At 38.5% G+C, this 13,997-nt stretch overlaps 1 protein-coding gene across 1 annotated transcript; it reads left to right on the plus strand.

The window, feature by feature from the left end:
• The first annotated feature begins 7,447 nt into the window (after nt 1-7,447).
• LOC139732703 (uncharacterized) lies at nt 7,448-8,110 on the plus strand. The gene has a single exon (XM_071643555.1). The coding sequence runs from the start codon at nt 7,448-7,450 to the stop codon at nt 8,108-8,110; it is 663 nt and encodes a 220-aa protein (XP_071499656.1).
• The last annotated feature ends 5,887 nt before the right edge of the window (nt 8,111-13,997 follow it).

Raw genomic sequence — 13,997 nt, forward strand, 5'->3', positions numbered from 1 at the left:
TTGTTTGTAATGTTTGTTTGTCTTTTTTTTTCAACATAAGATATGGTTGTATATATTTTGTACTTTTGTTTTATTGTCAATCATTTTGTAATCCCATCACTGAGAAAGTGGAAATATGAAATAAACTTGAAACTTGAAACTTGAAACCTAGGTCAAGGAAGGTGAACATTCAACACATTTGTGAGAAAAACATGTCATTTTAATATTTTGCCAATTTTATGAAAATGTAATCACACATTGTCCACATGACAAACCTATCAGGAGAATAATGCATTATGGCGGAGGTATACCAGTCGCCATAGCGACATTTCTAGTTATTTTATAAAATGTTGCACTTGACATAGTCTACATTTGTACAAAAGCTATAGCAACTACATGATAGGACTATATTGCTCAACATCTCATTCAAATGAAGTCTTAAGTATACAATTTCAACCAATTTTGAGACATAATCCAGCCATTCAATTAAAAAAAAACGGAGGGCACACTCCCGATAGCCTATAGTGTCAGCTACAACATACCAAAAGCTGAGGAAAAGCGGCACAAGGATTCCTGAGCTACTTCTCACTGAACGGAAAAAAAAAAATGGATCGCCATAGAGACAACACGAAATGGTCAAATTTAGCATGAGAAGGCTAAGTGTGTGTGTGTGTGTTTACATTGATGACGTCATTAAAAAAAAGGCAGGTAAGTTTAACGTATCTTCGATAGATAATACTATCCTAAACTACAACATACTGAAATCTGGGTGAAAATCGGTCGAGGAAAAGTGAAAAATATTCAAATATATGCAATTCTTTTGATGACGTCATTTTTTATTTTTTCATATTTCTTAATATATTTAGTAACTTTATTTTTTTAAGTCTCAACGAGCCAATCAAAATCAAGAATTCCATGGAAGTTACCACTGGATGGCAAAGTTACCATTGTAACTTTTATGCAACGCGCCCTAGGTCTCAACCAGAACTATAAGATCACTTTAACCCGGCCGCGTGCATGCTGCTAGGGTCAGTTAATATTACTGCCTTTCTGCTGAATAGTGGAGTCGGCTGCGGTTATATAGGATTATGACATTCTCTTGGACCTCCGCCACTAAACAGCTAGTCCTTCAGAGAATCAGAGGAATTCCTTCACGGAGTTGTCAGACCCCACCTGACACGCATGTCACACAGAATACCCGCAAGTAGAACTGAAGTAGCACGCGTCCAGCAAGTAAGACGCATGCAAAACTCGCACAAATCCTTGTCTGCCCTCTTTGCTGGGAAATCCCGCAATCAAGCCCACGTAGCTTGCCAGGAAAGGTGTGACAGGGCCCGACTGCGGGTAAATAGCTCAGATTTGCGTGCGCACCTCCGGGCGACTACGAGGTACCTGCTACATTGTATAAGTACTGTACTAGTGTCATGTGCGGGCCATTATCTGTGGGTTTCTACGGGTAGCAAACTTTGCTCTCAGCATATCAAACGCAAGCAAGACGCAAGGCTTGTCCGGAAACGTGACAGGGCCTTCTCGAATACAATGTTCCGCGAAGACTATGCACAAGGTACTTCACAACAATGAATAGCAATACACTGGTAGCAGTATAAACCTAAATAATCCCGATATTGGATTCTGAGGAGAGTCTTCCATTAGAACGTTCTGGTTCTCCTATGAGCACTAGCTGCGTTCATCCTTTATAGGCCCAGGGAGGTGAGAGTCTCACCTCCCTGATAGGCCTAATCACTTGACTTCGACTTCGGACCTAATACACGGAAACTACGTCATATGATTCGGCTTGCTACATGAATGAGGAAGTAGGTCCTATAAAAAAGAGTCAGGTCATATTACCCACATGACAATTGTGATCTGAGATAGTAATAGCGTGATGGTAAAAAAAAGCACACCAAAAATCATGAGAAGAATCAAATAGGCCTACATGTAATCAAGTACAGTTACACGTATAGCAAACTCACGGTAGACAGTTCCTGCCACAGTACTGAGCACCACCAGTGACAGGAAAACACGCACGGTTTCACTATGAACATTCGAAGCCATTGTACATAGGGAACGGCGTCTTCGGTTTAAAAAGGGAGGTGACCTTTTCGATCTCACCTCCCTAATATTATAATACACCACGCGATATCGAACACGTCGACGGCCGTCCGATATACAATGTAGGCCTACTTCGTATTCGCTGCCCCGTGTGTACACCCCAAACCATAGAGCTGCCCTATATATAACCTTAGTCAAATGACAATAACAATGACGCTCACTGACAATGACAATGAATTGTATTTCAAACACGGCCCCTCATGGGGGCATAGAAGAAATACAAACATCAAATACTGTGAACGTCAGAAATGCTTTGTTCCGATATACAGTAAACAGACCGATATATTTATAGCTCGACCGTGTGTGTGTGTGTGTGTGTGTGTGTTTTAATACGAAATGATATACCTAACCAAGACCAATTGTCTAAGGAAATTTCATTATTTTACAGATATAATGGCACTACCCAAATACATGTAATTGTACGATAGTGTCGACTGCCTCAGCTGAACAAACATGTCATCGGCGTGTTCATGGACCTATAAGCAAGGCATTCGATCGGCACACTATGACCACACTCTCCTTATAGGCAGATTGCAGTGATTATATGATATGCCATGGAGTTCGTAGCATTCCACTTGAATGGTTCATTAAAGATTATTATGAAATAGAAAGTATAAATATGACTGATTGTGTATGATGAATCTGTTAACTCAGAAGTATATACCAATAGCACGTGGATCCATATTGGGACAGCTACTATTTCTGTGGAGCGGTTGAGAAAACTTATGTGTTGATTTTTTGGGAAGTTGGAGTTGATGTCAACTCTGGGTGTATTGATAAGACGGACTTCAAGTGGACTTGGAAGTTAATCATAGATTAAGTGGACTTAGAGTTGATTTGAGAGGTTAATCATAGATTATTTTGACTTAACGTTAAATTTATCTTTTGATAAAACAGGGCCCTCGTTTATATAAATGATTTTTCAATCTCATCTCTACGTCACTGCAATATATTTTGCTTGCCAATGACACCAATATTAATGACATTGTATTCTGTTCCAATTCTGATTTTCAGTCCCTTCTAAGAAAACTCTTAAAACTGAATAACCAAAATTATTCACATGGTTTAAGAGCAATACATTATCACTCAAAGTAAAGAAGACAAATTTTATTCATTTTCATAATAAGCATAAAATTGAAATATAACATTTTATTTTGAGTTTCACGGTGGATGGCATATTATAGGAACAAAAAGAAAGTATCAAATATCTCGGAATATTTATAAATGAAATATGAAAATGAATGCTCAGGTTCAATAACCCTATTTCTGATAAAGTATCTCATAAGGTTGGTACACTCCATAAGCTTACGTATCATGTCCCTATAAGAACATTTTATTTATGCTTCATAACTCCTTGGTATTATCGTACATTTCATATTGCAAAATTGTTTGGGCAACTTTAAAAAGTCAAATTGATAGCATATCACTTCTACAAAGGAAAGCTCAGAGGTATATGCACCAACTCAGGGTTATCGGGACCATTCAGATTCTTTATTCGCGGAATTAAAACTATTCAAGATTAAAATGACATTTTTGGGGGCGAAACTCACTCTTATGTTTCACTTACATAATAATTGTCAGTTGCCATATTCTTTTTTTAATCATTATTATTTCAGTTAAACGAGGACATACATTCCTGTCCCATACATGCAAGAGACAATCTAATAAATTTCATTCATACAATCCTCGTAAAACTGTGATGGCTCTGAAATCTATCGGACACACCGGACCCGATATTTGGAACTCTCTTCCTTCTGAAATTCGAAGTTTAAGTCCATGTCCTCTTTTAAGAAAGCTGTAAAAACAATATTGCTCTCTGGATATCAGTGATTTCATTGTCATATGCACATGTACAATAAATGAAATTCCTTCGTGGAAATATCGCCGCACTTCAGCACAATAAAAGAAAGTTTGAAAACAAGGATAACACATTTTCAGGGTTTACTATGAAAATACATAAATTTGGGACGCTTGTTTTTATGAGGGGGCGTGTGGAAATGTGAGGGACATCCTCTCATAAAAACAAACTAAAGTCTTTCGTTGTTGTATGATTGAAACATATTATCCTGAATCTAACAACTCTTCAAGGTCCAATAGATGATTATTATTTGGACTGTAAAAAATATGGAAATTAGCTCATTATGCCAATTACGATGTATTTCAGACACTTGCACCAATTAAAAATACATGTAGGCCCTGAGTAAAAACCACTGTTAAAAATAGATTCCTCTTAATAGAAACCCTTAGAAAGTCGTACCTTTTGTTTTCAGGCTTCCTGCATTGAAAATAACAAAATATTGCATTTTAATTGAACTAATACGCTGAATATGCTATTAGACTAATAAAATAATTGTCCTAGGTTCTAAGGTGACAATCAAACTTAACTTTACTCCAAAACCTGTTTATACACAAGTAAATTTAAGCAACAAAGAGCCTTGTACTTTGCAAATTTTCCGGGTCATATTTTGCTCGATATTGATGGTGACATCATGTAAACAATACCTCTTTATGCCTATCATAATACTTGCATCAAATGGGAAACTGCCTTTACGAATGGATTCCTGGTTGCAGAAAACCATCAAAAAGCTGTACAAGTACTGTCTGTATCAAAGTTAGCTATATCAAGAGTTCCTGGAATAAGATTAACAATAAACATTTTATGATAAGTAGCTAAACATGCTAATTAGTCCAATCAAAGATAATTGCGTAAGGTTACGAAGGCGGCAACTTAGCTTAATTTACTGTGCTTGCCAATAACCATCGAAAATATGATTCTTACACAATCAAATCTTACATACAAACTTTACTAGGTACTATACTGTACATAATTATGGTATATTGTGGTGCCATTAAATGGACAATATTAAACGCTGTACAAATAATTATGATATGCTGACTAGCTCATTATGTCAATTGATGTCTAGTTCATGAGCTGTATGACTCATAGGTTCAGGGATGTTGAAACAGGTGTATTACCCAAGGACCTTTTTTTTCCAATATCTAGCTCGTCTGCTGTATATACTGTCGAGCTCGTGGGCTGACCCCAATTAAGCTCATCAATGCATTTTTGCAAGACTGCTCATAGATGCACTCCAAATACGTACTTCATCAAATATATTCTTTTCACCTCGGACTATTAACACGTACTGATGCACCTTCACAATTGCCGTGCGTGTAATCTAGTTAAGATCACGCACTATGGTATATGATAACCAACCATTCTTCGTAACTATAGTAATTCCCCTTATGGTGTACTGTATACGTTCAACCCCCAGCATTTCATGCAGTAGGACTAAGAGCCACCGATAGTATACTGGTATTGCCGTTTACACTAACTTGTCTCTCGCGAATGCTGTTATGAACGCACATGTGCGTGTTTACATTCTTGACGAAAATTCCACTGTTTAATAACCCTACATAAGATCGACTTGGACTTTCATCGCCTTGAGTGCACGCTAATGCTGTTCTTTCTGGTGCCCACACGAATAAAATCATACCAGCTAAGTCTGCGGAAGCAGTGCTATACTGTATAGGCCTACAGTTCTCTCAACTTGTGCAGTGTCCGTAAGTATTGCTCCCGGCCCAATATGATTATTCTCACAATCTCCGTGTTTCATTATCATAAACCCTATAGCAGTAGTCTCGTCAATGAGAAGGATTGTTCGCTGCTTTTATTGATTTCGCTTTGAAACAATATATTTACTACACCTTTCTAATTTAATTGCAAAGTGTATTTGTTTCAAAATCCACCGCTGTTGAAGCAGAGTTAATTTGATAATTAACTATAACTGCAGGTTCTATCATACGATATATAGACCTACATAATACAATTATAGAAATTTCACGCTTAAAAAGTCAGGTGGTTGAACTGATCAGCAAATTACACTTCATGAGGGGATGGAGGGAGGGAGGGGCTTTTTCAAACTCGGAAGAACACAATTGTCGTGACATTATAACTTTTAATAGTAGTTTTCAGTCACTCTATTTACTGCATGAAGAACAAACGTTGTCGTGTGTGTTTGTTGAGAGAGTATTTGCGATTACACTGTCTCTACATTCGTGTAGGAAACAAATGCCAAATTTACAGCACGCATGTTTGTCATTAATGCTACCATTATCAAGAATGCAATACATTTTGTTGTAATGAGCGCATCGTGTCACTGCTGTCCTTGCCATTGACTTCAATGCAATATTATGGGACATACATGCATATATACAAAGTCTTTCAAAGATACCCGTTTGCTTTAACGTCAGAAAATCTATGTAAGTAAGACATGCTTTATTTCTGTAAAGGGCAATTTTTAACCAAAAATAAATAACTTTCACACAACAATAGATACACAATGTACTCTTAAATGAATCCCACAAGAATCGGAACAATCATCCCCCAGCATTCCCACTGATTCCCACTGATCATTTACTGGCCATCCCCTTTAAGATTAAAAAAAAAAAAAAGATTGCACATGTTGCTTATGGATCTCTTCCTTATAAACACGGTGCGGAAACCAAAGTCCAGTTCAGGCCAATCAATTTGACTTCCGCTTAGATTCGAGAGGATGTCGTTGTTTTCATGCGGGTACAATGCGATTCAGTCTAAAACATTAATGTACACTTAACGGACATGGAGGTCGACGAACATGCATACATATAGACCCTCCGGCGAAACAAGAACGGAAGAAAGAAAGTGTAAAATGCAATGTACGTGACACAGGTATATCTATAGATAGAGTGTATTACTCCTTGATTTGTTTTAGTCACTATCTTTACAGTATGGTTCAGATTGCAAGGGTTTTTAAGAGTGCGTAAAAATAAATTCATATTGACAATACACAGACACAGTGTCTCTCATGTGAAGATAATAAAGACCGGAGATTTACTTACAATACACTTTCCACTTAATTAACGGAGATATGAAATGGGATGGTCTTATGGAAGGTAAATCGCGGCTTCGGATTTATGACATTGAGGTCAAAATAATGGACGTAGTCGCTCAACAATAAAATAATCTTATTTTTAGTGGAATGATTGGAGGGTTTTTGCCGGCTACTACTGAGTAGTACATACAGGGATGGGACATGGGATACGAGCTCCCATAATAACGGTGATTCCCTTCTTCTCCGTAGTAAAGTATCATTCATACAGTAGCTGTTTTAGGCTTCATGCACAAGCAAATGAGCGCATAATATTAATGCGATTGAATAACCTGCTAGATCTCTAATCGTTGATTAAAGCAGCAACAGGAAGAGCAGGAGATTATTCTAGTAGTATTAATTTTGCTTGCTTTGACATTTTTAAAGTCCATTAGTCACGTTATAGCTTTCATTTTGCCGCTTGACTTTCCTTTCTAGTAACAAGCATGGAGTCCGGAGATGTGGTAGCCCTGTACTCTGCTGACGGTCAGAATCTTTGGAACGACACGGCCATCAGACAGACACTTTTAGTCCGCATCTTCAGAAAGCAGCGCGCCATGGGATACTGCGGGGTCCAGACCGCTGGCCTTCTCATGAGCGCGCACTACTTCGGGAAAAAATACCCCGACGAACGGGAACAGACACTCTGTGACGTCAGCGACGTTCCCTACAGGGATATCAATTTGTTCTCCTTTCCTGAGACGACCAAGGTCCTCGACGAAGAACGAGTTCGCGAAGTTGGAGCCACTTTGAAACAGCTCCAAGACCTTTTCCTGTCCTTCGAGATTCCCGCCAGGAGAATTCACGCAGACGACAGCAACGTGGATGAGTTCCGTTCCCTAGCAACGGCGGCGCTCTCACACACGGATCCCAGCCAAGGAGTCGTGGTCAACTACGAGTATCACTGGAAGCAGGGCGAGGAAGTGGTCAAGGTAGGCCATTTTAGTCCGCTAGCAGCATATCATCGAGAGAGTGACCGCTTCCTGCTGCTGGACACGTGGCTCGACGGTCAGGAGGAGTGGGTCAAAACGGAAGATATATTCAAGCAAATGAATGGAGTCGATCCAGACGCTAGTATTCGAAGGGGTACATTATCACTGGGTGCATGAGCACCTGCAGTCGCTGCTAGTGTAGGATACATAATTCCCTTTTCTGTTTTTGTGTGTTGTTGTTGTTGTTATTTTAATTTTTTGGCGTGTATCATTCATTTATGAATATTTACGCCTTGTGTATTTACGTGTTGCTGTGTGGTGAGCAGCCTTTTGTCAAGGCTTCTCGCTGGAGGGAGCGCCCAGCCGAGTGGGCTGCCTCACGCTGTCGCGCTTGGGTGGGCTCACTTCTCTCGCCCGTTACAACGAGATGGCCTTGTAGTCCATGGGCCAGGCCAGATATTGGTACCACCTAGGGTGGCAAAACCTTTTTGGTGTCATTTTGTTTGTCGGGCATAGATATGCTTATCAAGCTATGATACCATTTCCAAATGAGTAGCTTAGTCATAATAAATGAATTTCAAACCAGTTTGGTTTTGTTGTTATATCCCTATAATCGAGACTAACCGCTATACAAAGAAGAGCACTGTCTTCTGTATGTTCACAGGACTGGTGTTCTGTTGTAAACGCGGTGCGCTTAGTCTTTATTCAACGCAGCGAAGGGAATATCCAATGGTTATGATGTCCACAGCGCTTAGTCTAATATTCAAGACGGCAAAGGAATATCCAAAGCTTATAATACAGTGTATATCCTTTTATCTAAAAACAGCAACAACAACAAAGCAATTCCTTGCGAATTTTACCGTATTTTTCAATTATTTATCATTTTCCGGTGAAAACGCTACGGTAAAAACGCTAATACCACGCCAATGTCGCTTTATTTCCATCCAGCAATGAAAGATAATGCAAAAACAATGTACCGGTACACTACAATACACTATGATAAATAATGTTGTAAATGAACAGAGTGATTTTTGTTTAAAACTGATGTATTTGTTGAAAGGGTAGTATAAAAACAGTGTAGATAATCCCTTTTATTAAGAACTTTAGATAATGATAACCGTACATTGTTCTAGATAAAGACTAAGTGCACTGCGTGACAGCTGTGGACATCATAACCCTTTGGATATTTCCTTCGCTGCCTTGAATAAAGAATAAGCGCGTCGCGTTTACAACAGAACACCTGTGGACATACAGGAGACGGTGCTCTTCTTTGTATAGCGGTTAGTTTCGATTCAGAAGTATAGGAATATAAAAACGAGACCAAATTGGTTAAAAATTCATTTATCATGACTAAGCTACTCATTTGGAAATGCTATCATAGCTTGATAAACATATCTATGTCCGACAAACAAAATGACATCAAAAAGGTTTTGCCACCTCAGGTGGTACCAATAACCCATTTTTCGGTCTTGGCCCATGGACTATTGACAAAAGGCTATGTGGTGAGGGACTCTCAACGCAATGCAAAACGAGCATAGCACACACACACACACACACTCTCTCTCTCAGCCTCTCTCTCTCTCTCTCTCTCTCTCTATATATATATATATATATATGTGTGTGTGTGTGTGTGTGTGTGTGTGTGTGTGTGTTTGTGTGTGTGTGTGTAAGTATAATAAGACAAGTACCGTGCATCTAGCTTATCATTCCGTTAAAAAGAGAAAAAAATATGTGAGATCCCCGTCCCCCTAATATTGTCTATACATAGTATAATGACAAAGGAAAAGTGCACTGGAGTAGGCTAACGAATGTAATTGTCAAAATATCATTCTCATAAAATTGGGTGACTGTTTTCGAAGAAAGATTACATTTGATATGTTTTTGGACATGAAACATGAAAAAAATGAAGTACCCCTGCAGGGAGTAATAAAATCAGAGTAATTCTACATTAGATTTCAACGGGATCATTATGTTCCACTTTGTTTTCCTCATTCCATTTCTTGTACCTCTGACATGCGACAAGCGTGCATGATACCTCAATAAACATTCGTGTCATTCCATCAGAACTTTCGTCTCTCTTGTTTTCTTGTTGTTGGTGTTGTTTTTAGATGATATCGCCATGATCACCTCGTACGTTTCGTAGACTTGCATCAACCGTAATGTAGCCCTACCCTCCAATCATGAACAGTTGTTTTGAACATCGGTGCTCAACATGAACATCAGCTGTTCAGTGATGAGCTAAGTTTCTGTGCCAGGAACTTTAAACGCTGCATACATACAATATGGAGTTCTCTCTCTCAATCGGCACTCGAAGCACAGAAAGGCTTAAAGGGTGAACTACCGCCTTCGGTATGACGTCACACTCAAAGATTCCTTTAAAGGAATTGTACTCTGAACATGATATCTCATTTCATCTACAAACCAATTGTGAAGTGGCGCCATCATCACCTGGTATTACTAATTTGCATGTGGTGAAATACAAAAGTGGCCGAAAAAAAAATTTTCGTCCATCTACTTGTATGCGGCTCGTACAGGCAAAATCATTCTGTGGGCGTGCCGAATACGACTCACTATATAGAGTAAGAAAAGGAGTAAAAATGTTGAGAATATATCATCTCCTTCTTCAGAGTTCAGGCAATGCGATCAGGGCTAGTTGAGCAGTTAATATGCTACCCACTCACGTCCATCCAAACACCTCAAAAATACACCCTGAATGGCGTATTAGCGCATGCCATCTTGGCGCCGCTGAATGGCGCCACACCTATAAAACGTACCCAAATGGCGTCACCTATAGCGGCGTTGTTTCAAGTACTTTTAGTAGGCCTACAAAACCCCAAATGGCGTTTAGCAAAAATGCTTCATACCCCTGTTTGAAAAATACAACAAAATTATACTTTCCTGTAAAATGATAAATAAGTAGGCAGAAGTTGAACAATGTCACTTTTTATTGCTAAATTCACAACATCTTTTTGGGGACCTTCAGAATATACTTTTAAATTTGCCTCCCTTAAATGTCAAAAACCTACATTGAGAAAAAGGACCCTTAATGGCGACAGCAAAATGAAAACGAAACGCATGCACCCCCTCCCCTTTAAGTGGGAAAACGCACATGACACCGTACGTCTAAAAACATGCCCTTTTTGATGCGTGTGTACTACACTGGATGAGTGAAAAGCCGTATAAAGGGCACCCTACACTTCCACCCAACTCCTTGCGGATTCGTCGAGCTCCCGCGGGTGCTCGTAACCACCTGAGCGGAGTGGTGAGTGCTATTAAAAGTGCAGTCTTGACATAGCAGACGTTTGCTGCTGCGAGATAATCGTGAGTATTATTTACTTTGAACGACTGCTTCGAACATTTTCCCTGCCCTTAATTGTCATTTATCTTTAATAACGTCGCCACTGTGACATTACTACTCTAGTCTGTCTCTTAAGCACGCTTGGAAGCCCCAATAAACAGATAAACACATCACGGTAACCAGTGGCTGTGTAATTTAAGATATCGCGGAGGGTCTTCTCTGTTTGTAGCAAGCGGTTAGAGTACCAAACGAGTCAACCGTGACATATATAGAACACCTTATCAGCCTAACAGCGCTGCTGTGCTACCTACACAATGTTAATGACATACTAGTAGGTAGTGGCAAACGCATTCATGTATCGCATTTCATACATGAGCAATGGTTTATTGTGTGAGTCTAATCTTCTCAGTAAAAGCATGGTGTTATCATGAAGATGTGAAACTGGGATAATGCCAAAAACCTGGATTTTATGCTATTCAATTTTTCATACAGATTTAATACTGAGCATGACGTCTCGGTGTAGTTGCATTTCCGTGCGCGTCATTCATTGTCAAGGTCTGAATGTCATTCAGGAACGTAGTACATAAATTATCATAAATAATATGTAGTGCATGACGTTTATAATGCAGGCTAACGAACGAATCCGTTTGTGTGGCATGACGGTCATTTATGCGAGTCGTTACACGGTCAGGTCTGATCTTCCTCGTTGTTTGATTGCTTTAATACTATGATACTGCTTTGAGGATAGGGTTTGTAATTAAACCTATATAGATATAATCGCCTTCTATTCCATACAAGTGTGAGTAGCGGCCTTTGATGAAATTGAAACGTTTGGTGTGAAACGATCTCTTTGAAGGAGATAGTGTAGATGGTCTATTACATACGAGTTGATCGGCGCTCCGGTATATCATCGATATAATTATGTCATGTACTATAAACAGAATGAACAGGTAATACAATCTTATATAGCATTAGAGAGTAATATTTCAAGTTCGTATTAGTGGGAGGTTAGTTTAAAAAAAAAAAATGTCTCGGAAAGGTTCCGGCGTAAACTGAAGGAAAAAATATTGTCAACTACACTCTTTTCTGTTATTCCAGTGAGTATGATAAATCCAAACATTCTAACTTGTACTCCAACGAAATCAATTAAGCTTAACTATCTATATAACCAAAATGTCTGCCGAATCACTATAAATAATTGTAAATTTGGGAAACGCAATATTTAGTAAATTTGTAAAATCATTCAGTCTTATACACTTGTAGGAATTTACACTTCGATTTAGACGAACATTTCCGGGGTTCTTTATTGTTCACGATTGTCATCATCAATCAGTTTGAAAACTAGTATTCAAATATTCAAATACAGAGCGTAAGCACTGCTAGCTGAATTTATGATTTTGTGATGCTGTTGTTGTCTGAGGGAGGCGAATTAAACACACGGCGTTATATTTGTTATTTTCTATACAGGGTTTAATAGAACAAAATGCCGAATCTTCTAATACAGTGTATTGTGTGCATTTCAGATGCAGGTTTTGTGAGTTTCATGCGTCTTATGTGCACTAGAGTCAGTACTATATGCAATAGTGAAATATATCATTTGATTCTGAAAGCTTTTTTAAAGCATCTTTGCCTTTCAGCTTTTTTTTTCAAAAGTTTTAGCCCTCCAAGGACTATTCTATAGTCTCAATATCAATATATTACAACTCATCTTCATCCATACTCTCATTTTCTCTTAACATTTTTCTCGTTGTCGTTTACATAAACAAATGTTAGAGTGACTGCCACTTTAAATTGAACTTGTTAAGAGCACTCGACACAGAATAAGGATATATCTCATCTGCATGATATTCAATATTCTTTTTATTCATAAACTTAAACGTAGAAACTTTGTTCTTTAACCTTTTCCAAGCATGTGTTGCTTAATCACAATCTGATTAATCAGAATCACAACACAGTTTAAAGCGTCGTTTTTCTTTCTACTTTTGGTTTAAAGGAAAGCCCCCCCCCCCCCCCGCAAAAAAAAAAAAGAATTCCAGCCTAAACTTTTTTTCTGTGGTCTGTGGAACCATTATTTATCAACTTTTCTGTTTCATTCCAGATTGACTCACGTTCATATATATATATATATATATATATATATATATATATATATATATAAATGTACAATATCTTTCAACTCTTCTTTACAAAACGAACATTTCGCACTGCTGACGTTTTCAGCTTATACGGTTTATTCAAAAGACAAAATCCTATTTACTATCTTATACAGAAAATATCTCAAACCAATTTCCAGAGTGAAACGAAATATCATAATTATGATTCTTTCCATTCTTACAGTTTTCAGGGGGTCTGTTCAAATTTCGTCCCCATTTAGAACATATCGAGGGTAAAATTTTGTTTTTCCAAGAAGAGATAAATTTATAATTCATCGGTGACACCCCTGAAATTGTTTGGGCGCATACCCTATGTACCCCCGTCACACCCCGTCCCCGTATCGGCACCCTGACGTTTATCGTACTGCATTTCAGCATAATTAAGTTGACTTAATCCCAACAATGTTCAAGGGAGGTACACACACACACACACACACAAACTCTCTCTCTCTCTCTCTCACACACACACACACACACACATGCACTCACAAATGCACACATTATTGAAGAAGTGGACGGAAGAAAATACTATCCTGATATGTACTCGTTAGCATTAATAAAATGTTGAGGAAATAAATAGAAGTGCTATCTCCCCAATTAATGTTCCTCGATC

Source organism: Diadema antillarum, unplaced genomic scaffold, assembly GCF_040938485.1.
Source record: "Diadema antillarum isolate AM-2024a unplaced genomic scaffold, OU_Dant_1.0 seq00000443_RagTag, whole genome shotgun sequence".
NCBI lineage: Eukaryota > Metazoa > Echinodermata > Echinoidea > Diadematoida > Diadematidae > Diadema > Diadema antillarum.